The following is an 18,233-nucleotide window of genomic DNA, read 5'->3' on the forward strand; positions in this document are numbered from 1 at the left end:
AGAAGTTTATTGATGTATTTGTTTTGCTGGCTTGTGTTTTTTCTTTGAGCCAGAAGCCCTTTTTGATTTTAAATGCCTGAGTGCTCTTGTGACCTGTTGAGATGTTGGACTCTGATGACTGCGTGTTGTCCCTGGATAATCTGTTTTTTGAGAAGCCTATTGTCCACAAAGTGTGAGTACAAAGATAAATCCCCCAAATCACCCCTCTCTCTCCATCCTCTCTCAGCTAAATATATTTTTTTCACTTTGGACTGTATGTTACAGAAAGCCACTGCATCAGGAAGTCAGTCCATGGCAGCTTGAAGCACCTCCATCACTTTCACAATTTCCAGCAACTCAGGATATGCAGGAGGAGGCAGAGTCTCTCTCTACTCTTTACAGTATGTTGTGCTCTGGATGAGGATGAATTCCTTTTCACTTGACTTGAGTAAACTGCTCAGTTTCTGGCCTATTGGAGCCCTGCTAAATTTAACTCTAAGCCTTACAGATAACATAGCATTAATAGGCTTAAAAGTGTCAACATTTTCTACTGATTTTGTGAACAAATTTGGATCTGTGTCTTATGAATTATTCTTTCAATTTTGACAGATGGATGAAATTTCTGCTATATATTATAAAAAGCAAAAAAGCTCTCCCAGTTTAGTGGGTCACGCTCATTTAATCATATGTATCAACTTGGTTTGATGAAAAATCCTCTCACATTCACAGGTTTCTCACAGAAACCCCAAACATTCCTGCCTTCCTTTAACGGATCGACTGGCCTGAAGGTCTTACCATCAAAAATAAACAGATCTTTTAGTTACACGGACAGTGAGAAAGAGAATGAAAGTCCTGATGGCATCAGCAGAAGCACCAGCAGATGTAGCGGTCCTTGGGAAGGTGAAGAGATCAGGGATTACTGTCAGAGCAGTAGAGGTGGAGATGAAACACCTAAGGACTCTGGCCATGTGGCCACAACCTGGAGATGTTTGTCTTTGAACCCACCTCTGCGGAGAAGGCAAGTGTCAATAACTCATCAAGAGGAAGTTTATGTTCCGTATATGATTGTGTGCACATTTGTTTTCAGACTAAAGTGGTCACATTTGAATGCTAAGAACCCACAACAGATGTTCTCAATGGTAGAGGAGGAGGCGGATGCAAAAAGATACAAAAGATATTTAAAAAGGTTTTCCGCGTGCCAAAAGCCTAAAAGAGCCTCCAAGTCTAACAACAGCCCCCCTCTCATTCAAACTAATAATTCCCTGCATATCCTCTCTTCCCTCCTGCAACAGCCTGTTCAAGGTTCAGCCGCTGAAAAAAGGAGGTGACTCGTCAAACACACATGACTTCAGTAGACGCAGCAGCCAGACAGCATCCAGACCTCAAACTTTTCTCACTCAGGTTACCATGGCGACTACAACTCCTCCTCCTCCTCCTCTTCCGCCGTCACCGGTGACAGTTAGCCAAGGAGCTCCTCCTTTTTTACCCGAGTCCTCTTTTTCTCCCCCTCCTTTGAGCTCATCTGCAGCGAGTGACCGACCCCCGCGGCAGGCAGCACATACTGAGATGCAGGACAAGGGCACAAAGAGAGCCTTCGTTCTGCCCATGACACCTCAGCCGCTCTGCATACAAGGTTGCTGCAAAGCACAGACACAGTCACAGACAGGCGCTCTGCTCACAGCCTATGAATGGTTTAAAAAATAACACTTGTATAGTTTTCATACTATGTTGATGCTTATAATAGTGTCTAGCCATGGCAGCAGTTGCCATAATGTGTTTGGGTGTGATGAGGTGAAATGAGGTGAGCTCCCCCCGTTGACCGCTCCATTGTAATGAAACATGCCGGTCACTAGGTGGTGGTTAATGAAACAGTTGATGTAGAAGCAGTTTACAATTTTATTATAAAGCAACTTCAATACTGTTAATCTATAATTACAAACAAACAAACAAACAGATGAATGTCATTAATTTTCTATCATCAATGCCAAGATGGAATAAGTGTGATTGAAAGTGAAAGTGTGGTCTTTTGTTCTACTTGGGCATTTTTCAGGGTCTTCTGAGTCTGGAGTTTTGCGGCCAGTTTCTGAAATCCGTATCCTTTTTGTGATATATTTCAATATGTTTTTAGCATTGTGCGTGTTAGTTTCTCAGGTGATGTGCTTTGATTTTCTTAACAAAGCCAACACAGCAACAAAATTCAGATCAGTCTTCAGCGACTTCCCCTTTTTTAACTATGTTCAGTCCAAAGCTCTGGATGATGTAAGCATCATTTACAAGCAAGTTTGTTCAGTTAAACAGAGCATATACTGTACAATATAATAATACATGCCATTTATGTTGGGTTTGTTCACAGGTTCTTTACACAAGCAACAACTTTGTGGCATGTGCTCCCACTGGTTCAGGTAAAACGGTGCTGTTTGAGCTGGCTATAATCCGTCTGCTAATGGAGACGTCAGAGCCTTGGAGAGATGTCAAAGCTGTCTATAGTGAGCTTACCATTGTGTATTATTACAGCAACAAAGCACTAGTAGGAGTACATTTGACGGAGAGCAAGTTTCATATTCACAAAATGAACATGGAATGAACTCTAAAAAGTTGTTTTTACTTGTCTTAATGGAACCATAGATATATTGATTGTTTGTCTTTGCCAGTGGCCCCCATCAAAGCTCTGTGCAGTCAGTGCTTTGAGAGCTGGAAGAAGAAGTTTGGTCCACTGGGGCTGAACTGTAAGGAGCTGACGGGTGACACAGAGATCGATGACTTCTTTGAGATTCAGGAGTCCCACATCATCTTGACAACCCCAGTGTGTAAAACAATACAGAACAAATGCACCGACATGAATGGGAATTTAATGAACATTCTTAAAGCTGTATTTTGACCTTTTTTTTCTCAGGAAAAATGGGACAGCCTGACAAGAAAATGGAAAGACAACTGTCTGTTACAGCTGGTCAGGCTCTTTCTTATTGATGAGGTTAGTGTGCACTTGTTTGTTTGTTTTTTTACATGGCCACATTACCAAATGTGACGTCATTATTCTGTCCCTCAGTATTTTGTTTCCCTTGAGATGAGGCAAATAGTACATCATATTTTTGGCACCTTGTTAGGGTGCATGAGGCCTGTCTAGGATGTGAGATGTGCTTGTGTATGTTTATCATTGAATACAGTGGTAAAGGGGCTTCTAGAAGGAGACATCAGAGCCCACACTTTGAGCCTTTATGAAGTACCTGAAGCCATCTGTGAAATTACACATTTTGTTCCTCAGGTGCATGTGGTGAAGGATGCGACCCGAGGTGCCACTCTGGAGGTGGTGGTGAGCAGAATGAAGGCCGTACATGCTTACAGGAGGGCACAGAATCCAGAGACAGACCTCTCTATGAGGTTTGTGGCTGCATCAGCCACCATACCCAACATCTCTGATGTAAGCTGCTAATAAAAGGAAAACAGCCTGAGCATTTTATTTCTGTATCATACATTAATAAATGTGTAAACTTTAGTTGTGATATGGTAAGATAAAAACTTTAGATAAAGAGACCTGGTCAGAAATGTTGATGTTTTTCATGCATCTCTAATGAAGATCAGTAACCAGTGTCAGATTAATTAACTTGTCTGCCTGTGATTAGATAGCAGACTGGCTCTCTAATGAGCGCGGTCCAGCCACATATCTGGATATGGATGAGAGCCATCGTCCTGTGAAGCTGAGGAGGGTGGTGCTGGGATTCCCCTGCAGCCCAAACCAAACAGAGTTCAAGTTTGACCTGTCACTCAACTACAAGATGGCCAACATCATTCAAACCTACTCTGACCAGAAGCCTGCTCTTGTGGTTGGTTGGGAAATTTGTCAGAGCTATAAATAATTTTTTTGAGGGTGGAATGAGTTTACTTTTATTCTGTCATAATTAACTTTTATTTGCAGTTCTGCTCTACGAGGAAAGGAGCACAGCAGTCAGCTACAGTTTTGGCTAAGGATGCTCGCTTCATCATGAGCATTGAGCACAAGCAAAGGTTTTTTTTTTTTATATCATCCATGTTTGTATTTTCTTACACGCCTCTCAACTTTTCATCAAAACCTTTCGCTGTTAAATTCATTTGATGTCACTGAAGATCTTCCCTGACTGTTTTTGTTGACCTTGTGATCTCTTCAGATTGATGAAATATGCAAACTCTGTTCTGGATTTAAAACTAAGAGGTGAGTCGCCACGAAAAAACAAAACAAAAAACAAATGTGAAGATTAACCAGACAGGACTTTAAGACCTGCTTCACTCAAAAACCGAGAAGATGATTCGACGATCGACTGTACAACACTATTTTGTATTTCCTTTGTTGTGCAGATCTGGTGATGTTAGGTGTGGGATTCCATCATGCAGGAGTTGATGTGTCTGATAGGAAGCTGATAGAAAAGGCCTTCACTCTGGGAGACCTGCCTGTCCTCTGTGAGACTTTGTCACTGTAATGTGATCTATGTTTTTATGTCCTTTGAAACGCTTCAGATGAGAAAGACAAGTATGATAGATAACATCGAATGACGCTTATAGTATTTCATCCTCGTCAACTTGAAACATTGTGAGGCCTCCACCTACGCTTTGGTTGGGTTAAAGTAGGCTGTAAATGAATCTTAAGTCTTAGAAAATCATATTTCAAAAGAAGCTATCTGAAATGTGTCCTTTTCATATTTAACAACAGGCACTATTTGTGTTTTTTTCTGTTTAACAAACATTAAGCCATAATAGCATTAAAAATGAAAATTCTAAATTTGACATCCAATCAGACTTACTGCATCTCTAACATGTGACCACAGCTTCGTCAAACCATATTGTAAAAACTGAAACTTTCAGGACATGCTTGGAGATATAAAATCAGAGTTGTATTCTGTAATGTGCACTTAATGTCTACTTGTGGTCTCTTCTGTTTTACCTCCCAGTTACCACCAGGACTCTGTCCATGGGAGTGAACCTCCCAGCTCACCTTGTGGTGATCAAGTCCACCATGCAGTACGTGTCCGGCTCCTGTGAGGAGTACAGCGAGGCCGACCTGCTGCAGATGATAGGAAGAGCTGGAAGACCCCAAGTGAGAAGTCTTGGTTTACTATCACAAGGATGTTTTGTTCTTAAGAAGCGTTTCAGTAAAATAATCACATTAAGCGATCACGTCCAGTCCCAGCACGGGAGACACAACGTGTAAACAAACAGCTCGTTCTGTCCTGCTGGCACTGAGTTTATACATTTCCAGTTTCTACACTTTAATCTATTGTATTTATTGTCCATTAGACTTTGACTTCTCATTGTCATAAATGTGGTATTATGAACGTTCAGTGTTTTACAGCTGACTGCGAACAAATCACTCTCACAGGGATGATAAAGACGACATTGAACCTTGTTTTAGTAGGTTACACTTTGCATTCAGGGTGAAACGGGCACTACTGTCCCATCTTGATTGGACAATATGTCTGCAGCTATTGATTATTGCGAGTGTGCAGTTGACACTAAGGTGCCTGATGCTACTTTGAAATGAGCTCTGGGGTAATTACCGTCATCTCGGTACTTTTGTCTTCTTCCAGTTTGACACATCAGCGACTGCAGTGATCATGACCAAGATGCAAACAAAGGACAAATACATGAAACTCATGAATGGGATTGAAATCACTGAAAGCAGGTGCAACAGCTCATTAACATGTTGTCTTGTGCTTTCTCTCCCTCTGTCTGCTGTATTGCTCTTTCATGGAAGAGAGATGTGAGACATGTGAGATGAGAGACAGTATAGCACAAGGTAACAGAATCCTTCTTTCCTCCAGCTTACACAGTCACCTGGTCGAACACCTGAATGCTGAGATTGTTCTCCAAACAATCAGTGACGTCAACATGGCTCTGGACTGGATACGCTCCACCCTCCTCTACATCAGAGCCCTCAAGAACCCCACATACTACGGTCAGAGCTCCAAAACACACAAACAGAAAATGAATTGTCTACTTTCTTTGTCTTTATTGTTTTTGCCACCAGTCAGAGTAGTGTTCCTCAAATCCAATTTCAGGATTCTCAGCTGACTTGGACAGATACGGGATTGAAGCGAAATTACAAGGTGAGCCAACGGCTGTTTTGCTCTTTCATGCCATCATTTTAGATGTCTATGACATTATACCCAACTGCAGAAGTTTAAGATGGTCACTTTTTGTCCTGTCGTGTCACAGAACTGTGTCTGAGGAATCTAAACTCTCTGTCCTCCCTCGGTCTGATTGACATGGACGAGGACATCAACATAAAGCCAACCGGTAGAGAGCAAATCATTTGGAGTCGTTCTTCACATTGCTTAATGTTCACCTCTTTTGTTTCTTTGTTGACTAATCTTCACAGGTGTAGAATTAAAACAACACTCTTTTTTTCCTCGTGTCGCCTTATACTCACTCTTGATCCTTTCTTTGTTCTTTGCAGAGGGCGGTAGATTGATGGCAAGGTACTGTGTCGCCTTTGACACCATGAAACAGTTTAGCCAAGTGGATGGCACTGAGAACCTGTCTGACCTGGTAGGTGACCTGGGAAACATTTATTATAAAATGCAGACAGAGTGAAAGTGCTGCCAAACTGAATTCTTGTAAAAGGGAATCCTTTGAATCCTGTAAACATTGCACTGAGTCGCATAAAGAGATAGCTTCTGATGAAAATGTCTGTGTGTACAGATTGAGTTGGTGTCCAAGAGCAAAGAGTTCAGCGACATTCAGTTAAGAGTGAATGAGAAGAGATCTTTGAACACTTTAAACAGGGACAAAAACAGAATCACAATCAGGTCAGACACAACAAAAGTACTTTTAAAAGCATATTCTGTATTATACTAGTTTTATATTCATGTACTGTATTTTAACAGGTTTCCTATGGAGGGAAAGATCAAAAGCAATGAGATGAAAGTAAACTGGTATGTTTAACATTTTTAGTTCTTCCTTTTATTTTGAAAAAAAAACAAAAAACATTGTTGAGTAAAAAAGAAAACAACAGTGGTTCACACTAATATTTGAGGGATTCCTAATCATGTGACCACTATCGTATTTGTTTGATCTCCAGCTTGATCCAGGCTCAGTTGGGTTCCATCTCAATCCAAGAGTTTGGACTCACACAGGACACAGCAAAGATCTTCAGAAATGGGATGCGCATCAGCAAATGTATGTTGGATGAATCGGTGATAACAATGAGCAACGTTGTGTCTGTCTTAAATCTTTCACATGATTATATTTTTGTCCTTTAGGCTTGTCAGAGTTTCTTAGTCAGACAACCAAGACTGTTTTTTCTGCACTGCTCAACTCCCTGATCCTGGCCAAATGCTTCAGAGCCAAGCTTTGGGAAAACTCGCTGTATGTCTCCAAACAGCTCGAGAAGATAGGTGGATACTCTGTCAAGTTCATGCTCTCCATAATATGCGTAGCAATAACATGGTATAGGACTTATTCACCAAACAATGTCAATATAGAACTGGAAAATAATCTCAGCTGTAAAAGGACTACATGTTACAACTTATGAACCTGACAAGATTCCCTGAGGATGTAAGTGCGTCAACATTTGATTATGATTCGCTGTGATTTTCAGGCCAGACCTTATCAACTGCCATGGTGAACGCTGGACTCACCACATTCAGCAAAATAGAGGAATCCAATCCTCGAGAGCTTGAGCTGGTGAGTTAAAGAACAACTCTTTTATTTTACAGTCTTTTTCAAATGATTTGATATAACTATTATTTCAGTGAAATCAGAGGTAGAGCTGCACAATGTGGACCAAAATTCATGCATATTAAGTCAAGTATGATTATTCCTCAAATGCAGATTCTCAACAGACATCCCCCATTTGGCAACCAGATCAGAGAGTCTGTCATATATCTGCCAAAGTATGAAGTAACACTGGAGCAGGTAAAATATTGATAATAACTTCTGTCTGTCTGTCTGTCTGTCTGACTGACTGTCTTTAATGATGTTTCTGTATGTGCCAGCTTCCTAGGTGTAGCTGTTCCACGGCTGACATTTTGGTGAAGGTGAGCCTTAAAAACCAAGCCCAGCTGCTGTCCAGGAGAACGGCTCCCGACCACCACTTTGTCTCTCTGATCATTGGCAACTCCGACAACACCGTGGTCTTCCTGCAGAAACTCACGTGGGAAACTTAACATGCTTCCACCAGTTTTGTGACACAGACATTTGAACATGTGGTATTTTTGAGAATCAATCGTGCATTGCTCTTCACCGGGTATCGTCTTGTTTCAGGGACTCTCTGCTGTTGAAGTGTGGCAGCTGGTCAAAGAAGATTGAGGTGACTAAGGCGTCAAAAGGAGTGGAGATCAGTGTCAATCTCATCAGCTCAGAATATGGTAGGTCATGGGAATACCTTCACATTTCATATGAAAGTGTAAACACAACATTTACAAATATGCCTGTAAGATATGTTATTACTTAACTGCTTGTCATGTCCTCCTCTACAGTGGGCCTGGACATCCAGAAGAAGTTCAACGTGCACTACTCCAGAGCCAGGAGTTTTGATACAGATAATCGACACCATGTATCAAATCATCCTGCTGGACAGGGAGCACACAACTCTGCACTGAAACCACAGCTGCCAGTTCAGACTCTAGCTCAGAGGGAAAGTGCCACATCTTTCACAGAACCAGGTATTCCACCACAGCTTTGTCAGGGATGATTCTGTTCATGCAAAAATATTAAACAGATCTTTTCACTTTTCAAATGTAACAAACAACCGTCAGATTCAGGCAACAAAAGACAGTGCAACCACTTCTGCAAGAATAAAGATCTGTGTGCACATGACTGCTGTGAGTACAACCCCTGTTTGAATCTGTGCATTTCTTTCTGCACACTGATGTATCAAGTTTATTGAGATCCTTTCACAATGTTGTGGAGTCAAAGTTCTTAGTTTTTGCCCTCCCGAAGGTAAAGTAGGTGTAACCGTGGCACGGAAGAGGTCAACAAATCAAGAATCCAGTTTTTCTTCCTATTTGAACGACCTGAAGAACAGGAGTGACACACTGGCACAGACTCCAGTCAAACGCCTCAAGGTGAGGAAGAGAGCAGATTCAATGTCTGGAGTCTGTCCAAGCCTGCACTGTTTAGTTTTCTTTAACGGCTGCATTCCTAAAAGAAGATGAAGGTCCAAAGAGATGTACAGATGTGACTTGCCACAATTCAGCATGTTTTTAGTTGCAAGGAGGTATAAACGTGATGTTAGATAACACACAGTAGAACATTATTCATATTACTCTTATGCAAACATTGTCCTTTAAGCTCCCCCCACCCATAAAAAACCCCCACCTGTTTAGTCTGCAGGGGAAGCTGATGAGTCACTGCTAAATCACAAGTAGTTAAAATCAGATTACAAGAAATGTCAGCGATGGAGGAACAGAGTTTCTGCATGAATAACAAAAATAAATAGAAAGTCAGCAGTCAAGCATATTTACGTGTAGTAGATCTGTCTTTCTCTAAACAAAGCTGAATAATTGTTGTATGATTTGTTCTTCAGATGAGAATGAACGAGCAGAGTATGTCAGTCAACATGCAGGAGTTTTCTTACAAACCCAAAGAGAGACTATCTACTGTTCCCAGGTATTCATGGACAAATGTTCCACTCAGAAAATCTGATCAGTTTAAACATTTCAGAAATGTGGATCGGTTTTCAAATGGATGTGTTACTGGTGGGTCCTGAGACAAGACGAGTTGAGAATCACTGCTTCATGGGATTGTTAAATCGAGAAAAGTACATTTTGAGGAATGCGTTTCGGTTCAATGCCATCTGACTGTCTGATGCTGAAATATATGTATGCACTTATCATTTAATAAAGGTGTGGAGCTAATCTATATGAAGGTTCAGTGACACCACACGCTGAGACTGTGGACCTGACAGGAGAAGACTTCACTCACAGTGAACTCACAATTTGTCTGGATGGGTTTGACAGTGGTGAGCAGATGGATTAATGAACATTACCCAACATGAGGTGTTCAACTTTTACATGATCTCAGAGGATATTTTGCTAACTGTCATATCTCTCCATTTGAGATCATCAATACTACCTGAAGGACGTGAACGGGGCGGAGGAACCTATCAGAACAGCTGCTACATCTCATTCTCCTCATCTGAGTAAAATCAAACTACTCACTTGTACTAATGAGACCTTACTGTTGGTTTAACTGTAATCTCATGTCAATTGTTTTTCATCTTATATTACTATGTATATGTACATAGAAACTCTCCCAGGAGATAAATGACAGCAAATGAAAATAACTGTATGTACATTGGTTATTAATGATTATGTTTTGACCCTCACATTTGAATTTTGAGGTCCAGATTATCCACAAATATTTAATACCTAGATTAAAGTTGAAAAAATAGTTTATAATATCCACACATCACATACCTGAAGGCATTCCTGGGAGTTTAAAATAAAATAAATCAGATGTAGGAAGTCAATCCTGAGAAAACTCAAGCTGACAAATTAAGATGTTTGTTCTTATATACAGATGCATTTTTGTGTAAAATCCCAGTTTTTTTTATCACCTTTTAGTAACAATGATAAATACCAGCCCTGCTTTAAATATTCTGTGTTCAGGTTCCTTAGTGTGGATGAACCCAGGAGTCAGTGTTGGGCCTTGTTCGATCGATAATCCTCTCAACAACCAGAACAATAAAATAAACTCATGTTACCTAAAGATGTCATCTGACGCGTCAGATCAGGGTGTTCACTGTGAGAACACATCATTCCCACAAATACCCACTGTGAGCTTTGACCTTGGAAGTGAATGGGACGACTGGGGTGACTTTGATGACGAGAACTTGGTGCGTGCAAGCGAGACATCAATGGTCTCAAATGCTGCTAATGGGAAACCTCTTGTCCAGAAGTCTGTTCACACATCAGGTAAAGTGACTTTTTTTTTTTTTTTTACCAGTAATTCAGGAGAGATGGGAGGGCTATCAGGACATCGTAGTTACACCTACATTCATTGCTATTTGGGTATGAGGGACTTAGCCTTAACTGTTGTAAAAATCTATATTCTAATGTGCAGGCTTTACTGCTGCATCAACATCAGTTTTCACCCATCAGTCACAAGCCAGGCAGTGTGTAAACGGCTCTGCCCAAATACCACTCAAGTAAGGCCAAAAAGAAATGATGCAAAAATGAACTCCAACTAAGTCCAAACGATCACAGAGGTTTCATAATATGAAAAATGTGTCCCGTCATTCTTTTTAGGGCGATTTCACCGACTTTCAGTCCTGAAATCAGAAGACCAGGAGCGTCTCCAGCAGTCAGACCACAGAGCAGAATCACACTTGACTGGAATAAAAAGGTGCAAAGTGCTTACAGAAGGCCGTGCACATGTTGCTTTTGCCTTTACGTATACGAAAAGAACATGATTACATATTTAGACTTGTTTCTGGATTGTTAAACAGTGATGTCATACTGTGCACTTGAGAGTCACATTAAATTACTGTTCAGTTAATAATATTCATAACAATAATTAATATTTGACAGTGTCCATCAGCTGTGTGGCTACATTTAGTTTAAAATAGGTTTTAGGTTTTCTTTCGATTGTTAATCCTTTACAAGTTTATAAATTGCTAAATTGTCTGTGACTTTCTTTAAGCAGTATAAAATGTGCCTATGAACAGCTTTCTGAAATCACAAATGTTGTGTCATGGGTTGCTGAGTTACTGTGCACATGTGATGCATAGCCTTGTTTGTCCCTGCATAGAAACAGAACATCTTTCATGAAGAGTTCCCAGTGACAACACCAGAAAATCGACCAGAACAAAGCAAGACCAGAGTGGCCCCTCCCACTAGGTTTAATTTCTTCTCATCGATGATCGACTCAAGCAGCACCAGCTCATGTGTCAACACGAGGTAGAAGAAAATACAATAAAAAGATTCAATAACATATTTTCCTTCCAACATGAAACAAATCATATGGCATAAATGTGTACTAATCTACATTGACAGCTGTTTAACCCTGTCCCTTTTTTTCTCTGTACCAGCAGCAAAGAAGAAGAAGCGTTCATTGGAATATTTGATGGCATATTTTAGTCATGACATCAATATCAATAACATGACTTGTTCAAGCTTTGAGCTTTACATCAGATGTTTTCAGTGTTCAAATTCATATGTTTATATTGTAAATGTCTCAATGACAGTTCCAAAGATTACTACTGTTATTTATTTATTTATAAATAAAGTGTGTTTGTTTGGCGGTGACTCAGCTTCATGTTTGTACCTTCATATTAAGTATTCCTAAATTAAAACTATTTAGTAAACCTAATTATTTTGGGGAGCAAAAGATGCCTGGGTCTGGCCATGTTTTTTTAATTGACCAGAAAGAATCGAAAAATACACGAGACAGTAATGCACAATGTCCTTTGATAAATGAACAGACAATTATTATTCTAATCCCACTGAATACGAAGAAAAATTAAAGACTAGTAAAAGGGAATACAAACTGAAAATTCAGACAATCTGTGTCGATGTCGACGCTCTTCAGACCTACTCCTTTGTACGGCGTGATATCGCGGGATTTCAGCTCATGTAGCGCGAGATGTCTGACGTCACTTTAAGCGCGTAGTTTGTTGGCGGAAAAGCTTTATCCTGAAAGTTTAATCGAAACCTTGTCTTTGAACGCACATCGAGGTAGACACTCATAAAACACTTTAAACCGATGACAAATAATTTGACTAAAGTTCGACGTGCCAACAGATGTTAAATTAGAGGTAAGTTTGTTTTTTATTTCACTCAACAGGCTGTTAGCTAGCCTGACAGACTGTAGCTGATACTTTTGTTTAAATGAGAAGAAAACTGAAACTAGCTGCGACTCCTCTCTTCATCTATACATTGAACCTCATAGCCGCTGAATCAACTATATGCCCTCAATTCACTGTCCCTCATTAAAAGACCCTAAAGATTCAGTCATTAACATTTATAGCGTCTTTAAGGTTTTTATTTTATTTAATGTTAATATTGTTTTATGTTTGTCAGATGGAGTTGTCTCCTGTAAACACTGAAGACATGAGCAGAAATGGATCTATTCAATCTGACAAAGGTTACAGGAGGAGCAAAATCTCAAGTAAGTATGAGGTTAACCATTTGTACAAAGACGATCTGCTGGATAATATATGTACTGTGCAACATTGGTCTTTTCTCAACATTTAGATATTAAGTGTGTATTTAGATTTTTTTAACTCTTCACTTTAAACAAATGTGACATTAGGAATAGAAAATAAGTTGCTTTAATGACTTCCTGTAATGGACACCAGGCCTGTGTAGTTGCTTCTAAAATCATGTAATAGAACTCTCTTAAATATGTTGTTTTCAATTTTTTTTCAGGAGATTCAGAGATAGACATTGAGTCTCTCTACAAAGCTGTTCCTCAGCTGGCAAAGGTTTTCCACATTATGGACAAGATTGGAGAAGGTACTCATCCTGAAAAACCTAAACTACAAAAAAAGGACTTTCCATACTGTTTGCTTATTAGAAACATAGTTTTAAATGTACACATTTGGTATGTATTCACCTTGTTGGATTGATGTGAACAGGATGATGATGTGTGTACCTGTGCATTAGGAACATTCAGCTCGGTGTATTTGGGTGAGGCTCAGATGCGGGACGGGACAAGAGAGATGTTTGCTCTGAAGCACCTCATCCCAACCAGTCATCCAACGCGCATCGCTGCTGAGCTCCAGTGTCTCACTGTTGCTGGGTATGTCAAAACTTGAATGTGTCTATAAAAGGTTATTGATCCAGCAAATACTTTTACCTCACTGTTACACGGATAACATGCTGTTTATTTGTTCTTTTGCCTCTCTGTGTTTTTCCGTCCCCTTTGCAGTGGCAGAGAGAATGTAATAGGTGTGACGTACTGCTTCAGGAGGGAGGATCATGTGGTGATTGTCATGCCCTACATGGAGCATCAACCTATTGTGGTAAGCACATGGTTGCACACTGAGAAAATATCTGTAATGTATGAGCCCAAACAAATCATAAAAAATAACTTGTCAACCAATTAATAATGATTCATCAGGAAATCATTGGTTCACTAAGCTTTGAAGAGGTCCATCTGTACATCTATCACCTGCTGAAGGCTCTGAGACACATCCACCAGTTTGGAATCATACACAGAGACATCAAACCAAACAATTTCCTCTACAACAGGAGCAGCAGAATGTAAGTAGTGACGCTCTACCGTAAGAGCAGAGTGTAGTACGGTTAAACTCTTTTCAATTTCAGTTGATTTTTTAAAAATTAATTTCTCTCTTAAAAATGTCTTTTAGGTATGCTCTGGTGGACTTTGGCCTGGCTCAGGGCACAGCAGACACCCAGATTGATTTGCTGAAGGTGGTGAGGCAGAGGTCTTCACTAAAAGGTGGAGGGTCCACAGGGAAACAAGAAATCACACAGAGAAGCAAAGCACCAAATAGACTCCCTCCAAAATCTACCACAGCCTCCACCTCACTACCTCCGCCTCCAAAGCAGTCCACCACTTTGCCTCCTTCCTCCTCGTCTTCTTCCACCACCACTTCTTCCTCAGCCTCTCCGAGGGCACTGGTTAAAAAAGCACGTTCTGCCACCACCACTGTCGCTACTTCTACCTCGTACACAAAGCATACTAAGGTGTCTGCCCTCGCACTACGCTAAAACTTAGCGTCCACGTTTAGTCTTTTTGTTATTTCTCAAAGAGTTGAAGTAAAGTTAATGGATAACACAAACAAAGTTGTGTTTGAAATGTCCTTTAGGGCTCTATTCAAATATCTGTCTGTCATTTACCTTAAATCTTACATGCATGTTTGGTTTTCTTTAGAATTTGACAGCGCTACGCAAAGTGCAACGCCCTGTTTTTGGAGAGAGGAACCTGAATAGCTGCACTCCAGCTCCATCCACCACTAAACAAGCTGCCCTAAAGACCGAGGTGAGCGAGTGGAGAGTAGACTTCAGGAAATGGGAGAAGTTTCGCTTAAGATCAGCCTTTAGAAACCTGATATTTAAAAGTTTTTTCTTTTTTTTTTTTTACAAGGCTTAAGATATTTACATTCATTCGAACAAAGTAATAATTCCTTTAAAATGTTTTTTTTTTTTTTCAAATGCCAGTGGTTAGATTTGTTTGTCCGACATAGCAACCAGGTCATAGTTTTTGTAAATCAGTGAAGAGTTATCTACATTCCTGCTTACAGACATTCTCTAAACAATGGATATTATGAATGAACATTTCCTATCTGTTGGCAGAGTTACTTTTCATGATGCAAAGAGTGAGAGGCGTATAGTTCTGAACACAGTCATATTTACTCATAAAACCTTTCAGCTGTTAAAGTCTGCAAAAACTGAGGACGCAGCCAACCGAAGGCTTTCTGCAGCCAGCCGGGGCCCGCTGCCCGTCAAGACTCAGACTAGCAGTCAGAAACCTGCAAGGACTTTACAGCAAGGCCTCACCTGTAACTGTCACCTGACGGACCGGGTCTGCAACATCTGCATGTCCAGGTAAGATAAGATCATCATGTGTTGATCCCCAGACGGGGAAGAGTTGCCGTAGTAAAAGACGAGAAGAAGATCATGCATACGAGTACAAATAAAATAGAGATAAAGGTAAAACGTTTTTACAACCATTAACTAGCTAGTATCCAGTAAAGCTGACGCCAATTAAGATCCAAACTACACCTAGAACTCAACAGGCCATCGAGACATGAAGGTAAAAGACAAAGTCCCAAAACAAACATCAGAAGAGACTTTCGGTCAACACGCAGAGTAAAGTTCCTTATTGAGTCTGTAAATTATTGTTCATATTCTTGACAAGTCTGATCATCACTTGAACTCCATTGTAGGTTTTTTTTTCAAAGGGACATTTCCATTCCACAGATTCATTGACATTTCCTTGAGCTCAAAGTGAATATGAAAAAAAGCTTCTTTCACCCAAATAATGGTCGAAGACTTTTCATTGTCATTTTAAATAAAATGGAAAAAAGCAAATATTTTTATTTATGTGTCTGAGTCCTTCAAATGTCTGACTTGTCTGCTAAAAATACATTTAAATTTTTGTTGCTGTAGTTTATATGTTTGATTTTCATTTGTATCCCTCTCATTTAATGAGTTAATTTTCTTCAAACTCCTCATTCCTGTTTTTAAATGAGAAAGGAAGCAGCAGGTGGCTCCCAGGGCCGGGACCCCGGGCTTCAGAGCTCCAGAAGTCCTCACTAAGTGTCCAAACCAGGGAACAGGTTGGTACCATAAACTCTGAATAATAAAAAAAAAACCACATACGGTAAATGAGTGATAGCTGTGCTCTTCCTCGTTCTGGTAATAACCTGTTGTTTGTGTGTTGCAGCGATTGACATGTGGTCAGCTGGTGTAATCCTGCTCTCACTGCTCAGTGGACGTTACCCGTTCTTCAAAGCCAGCGACGACCTGATCGCCCTCACTCAGATCATGACCATACGAGGCTCCAGGGAAACCATCCAGGCCGCCAAGGCGTTTGGTCTGTATTCAGTCACACACTTTAGTTACACTCACAAGCACAAAAAAACAGGCTGAAATCCCCCATCATTAGAAGGGGTGCTTACTTCTTAACAAAAGAAAAGAATGCCAGGTATCCAATCTTAGATCTGATGAAAAATACAGAGGGGATTAATGGAAGCGCGTAATAGACAAGACAACAAATAAACCAATCATTCCTCACAGATCTAAATCTAATGCCTCAAAGGTGACTGATGTAGAGGACTTAACAAACTACCATTACAGCCGGATCACCGAAGAGATCAGCCCTTGTTTTCTTTCTGTAAAGGTTGAGACATGTGGAAGGGACACACTAACATAAGATAATCTCATCTTAACTTCTTTAGTTAATGTTTGCTCTGGGAAGCTTTAAAGATTTGTTCTGTGTGAAACCTGAGATGAGCAGTTGATCCTGCAGTTAGGACAAATGGGGAGCCTAAAGATGATCTAACTAGTCACAGCATGAGTGACCAAAGACGGTCCATGTTGGAGGATCGAGTTAAGGCGCTCTCTGATTGGTGAAGTGCCTGTGCAGATAATAAATGAACGTGTGGTTTGCTTTCAGGCAAGGCGGTGGTTTGCAGTCGGGAGCTGCCTCGACAGGACCTCAGGACACTGTGCGAGACGCTGAGAGGACGAAGGCCATCCCCGGATGATGTCACGCCACTTCCTGAGGCCAACACGGACGCCACCGCAACCCATCTACACAAGATCCGTGATGAAACGCCAACACATCGTCCCACTGAGGGAACATTAAAGCAACGCAAAGACAGAGCAGGAGGAACTCTGACTCACACCCAGGAAAAGTCAGAGGCACCAGAAACTGCGCACCCTCATAAATGGAGCTCACAGACGGACTGTCAGCTGCAGAAAGATGAGCGCGGTTGGGACAGAGTCCCAGGTATGGCGTACGACCTGCTGGACCAGCTGCTGGACCTGAACCCTGCAACCAGAATCACAGCTGCTCAGGCGCTGCAGCATCCGCTGTTCAAGGACCTGTAAGGCTGCAGACTGGCTCGAGACCAGGACTCTCACGTCACATGGATGAGCCACCAAAGCTTTGATTAGGTTGAAAGAGGCTGGTCGGTTCAAAGACAGAATGGGTTTTATACATTTACAAATTTTAATGCGGATGACTAAAAGTTTGTAAAATACCTCTGTTGTCTTTTTACAGAGAGACGAGATGTTACTCTTCTCTTCAACATTATATTGATTGGACCTGTTGATCAGCCCTCCCTGCTAAATGCTACAGTTTAATATTTGTTTCCATCCAGCACCGGTTGGACTTGTTGGTTCACAGGTCTGAGTGTATGAGGAAACATTTGTTTTTCAAAGCAGCTGCAGTACAAAGTTATTTCAGAGCAGACATTTGATAAGTACATGTAAATGTGCTTTGTTACCGGGATCAGTGAGAGAGGAAACAATTGGCTGTGAAGTTGTGAGGACAAACCCACTTAAAGGCAGGGTACGATGCTCCAGCTCAACTTTCCTCCCAGAAGGAACAAACAGCCTTGTATTGAACTTTTTTAAATGAAATAGCAAATATTCTTTTGTATTCATAACTTCAACTTTTCAAGCATGAATATCCTGAGTGTTTCTACATTTGTCTCACCTGCCATAAAACATTTGTTAGTGTCAATTCAGCCAATGTACATAAAGTAAGAAAGAGCTATTATTTGAAAGGTCTAAAAATTTTGTCTATAACATTTTATGAAGGTGACAATGAATGCTGCTGTATAAAACGTGTATCTTTCAGTTGTG

The 18,233-nt window shown here is 40.6% G+C and overlaps 2 protein-coding genes across 5 annotated transcripts; both read left to right on the forward strand.

The window, feature by feature from the left end:
• The first annotated feature begins 1,297 nt into the window (after positions 1 to 1,297).
• hfm1 (helicase for meiosis 1) lies at positions 1,298 to 12,197 on the forward strand. Of its 2 annotated transcripts, none has more exons than XM_079348678.1 (35): positions 1,298 to 1,612; positions 2,030 to 2,071; positions 2,168 to 2,238; positions 2,333 to 2,465; positions 2,631 to 2,782; positions 2,873 to 2,950; positions 3,242 to 3,397; positions 3,600 to 3,800; positions 3,893 to 3,981; positions 4,122 to 4,165; positions 4,309 to 4,410; positions 4,899 to 5,044; positions 5,535 to 5,629; positions 5,769 to 5,902; positions 6,006 to 6,053; positions 6,163 to 6,243; positions 6,404 to 6,495; positions 6,649 to 6,755; positions 6,834 to 6,881; positions 7,028 to 7,125; positions 7,209 to 7,343; positions 7,547 to 7,632; positions 7,780 to 7,863; positions 7,944 to 8,101; positions 8,212 to 8,315; positions 8,427 to 8,612; positions 8,706 to 8,771; positions 8,890 to 9,014; positions 9,476 to 9,558; positions 9,795 to 9,910; positions 10,010 to 10,090; positions 10,560 to 11,098; positions 11,199 to 11,295; positions 11,701 to 11,849; positions 11,981 to 12,197. In XM_079348678.1, the coding sequence occupies exons 1-33, from the start codon at positions 1,387 to 1,389 to the stop codon at positions 11,223 to 11,225; spliced, it is 3,933 nt and encodes a 1,310-aa protein (XP_079204804.1). In that variant the 5' UTR covers positions 1,298 to 1,386; the 3' UTR covers positions 11,226 to 11,295; positions 11,701 to 11,849; positions 11,981 to 12,197. The 2 variants fall into 2 exon arrangements, with proteins under 2 accessions (XP_079204804.1, XP_079204803.1); XM_079348677.1 differs by having other exon boundaries at positions 11,984 to 12,197.
• Positions 12,198 to 12,504: 307 nt separating this feature from the next.
• On the forward strand, positions 12,505 to 17,796 carry cdc7 (cell division cycle 7 homolog). 3 transcript variants are annotated; one of them, XM_079348763.1, is made up of 12 exons: positions 12,505 to 12,706; positions 12,972 to 13,059; positions 13,320 to 13,406; positions 13,557 to 13,692; positions 13,822 to 13,915; positions 14,014 to 14,156; positions 14,264 to 14,603; positions 14,791 to 14,898; positions 15,289 to 15,464; positions 16,116 to 16,198; positions 16,306 to 16,455; positions 17,038 to 17,796. In XM_079348763.1, exons 2-12 carry the CDS (start codon positions 12,972 to 12,974, stop codon positions 17,472 to 17,474), a joined length of 1,842 nt encoding a protein of 613 aa, XP_079204889.1. In that variant the 5' UTR covers positions 12,505 to 12,706; the 3' UTR covers positions 17,475 to 17,796. The 3 variants fall into 3 exon arrangements, with proteins under 3 accessions (XP_079204889.1, XP_079204890.1, XP_079204891.1); XM_079348764.1 differs by having other exon boundaries at positions 12,506 to 12,706; positions 14,264 to 14,330; XM_079348765.1 differs by having other exon boundaries at positions 12,506 to 12,706; positions 14,264 to 14,327.
• The last annotated feature ends 437 nt before the right edge of the window (positions 17,797 to 18,233 follow it).

The sequence above is a fragment of the Symphodus melops genome, assembly GCF_947650265.1.
Source record: "Symphodus melops genome assembly, chromosome: 7".
NCBI lineage: Eukaryota > Metazoa > Chordata > Actinopteri > Labriformes > Labridae > Symphodus > Symphodus melops.

Bases quoted from the DNA above. Each gene is read 5' to 3' on its own strand.
- hfm1 (XM_079348678.1), top strand. From the start codon at position 1,387: ATGGCGACTACAACTCCTCCTCCTCCTCCTCTTCCGCCGTCACCGGTG. The intron at 3,801-3,892 runs GTTGGTTGGGAA...TTTTATTTGCAG, and splicing joins ACCAGAAGCCTGCTCTTGTG to TTCTGCTCTACGAGGAAAGG. The intron at 5,903-6,005 runs GTCAGAGCTCCA...ATCCAATTTCAG, and splicing joins CAAGAACCCCACATACTACG to GATTCTCAGCTGACTTGGAC.
- cdc7 (XM_079348763.1), top strand. From the start codon at position 12,972: ATGGAGTTGTCTCCTGTAAACACTGAAGACATGAGCAGAAATGGATCT. The intron at 13,407-13,556 runs GTACTCATCCTG...CCTGTGCATTAG, and splicing joins TATGGACAAGATTGGAGAAG to GAACATTCAGCTCGGTGTAT. The intron at 13,693-13,821 runs GTATGTCAAAAC...TCCCCTTTGCAG, and splicing joins CAGTGTCTCACTGTTGCTGG to TGGCAGAGAGAATGTAATAG.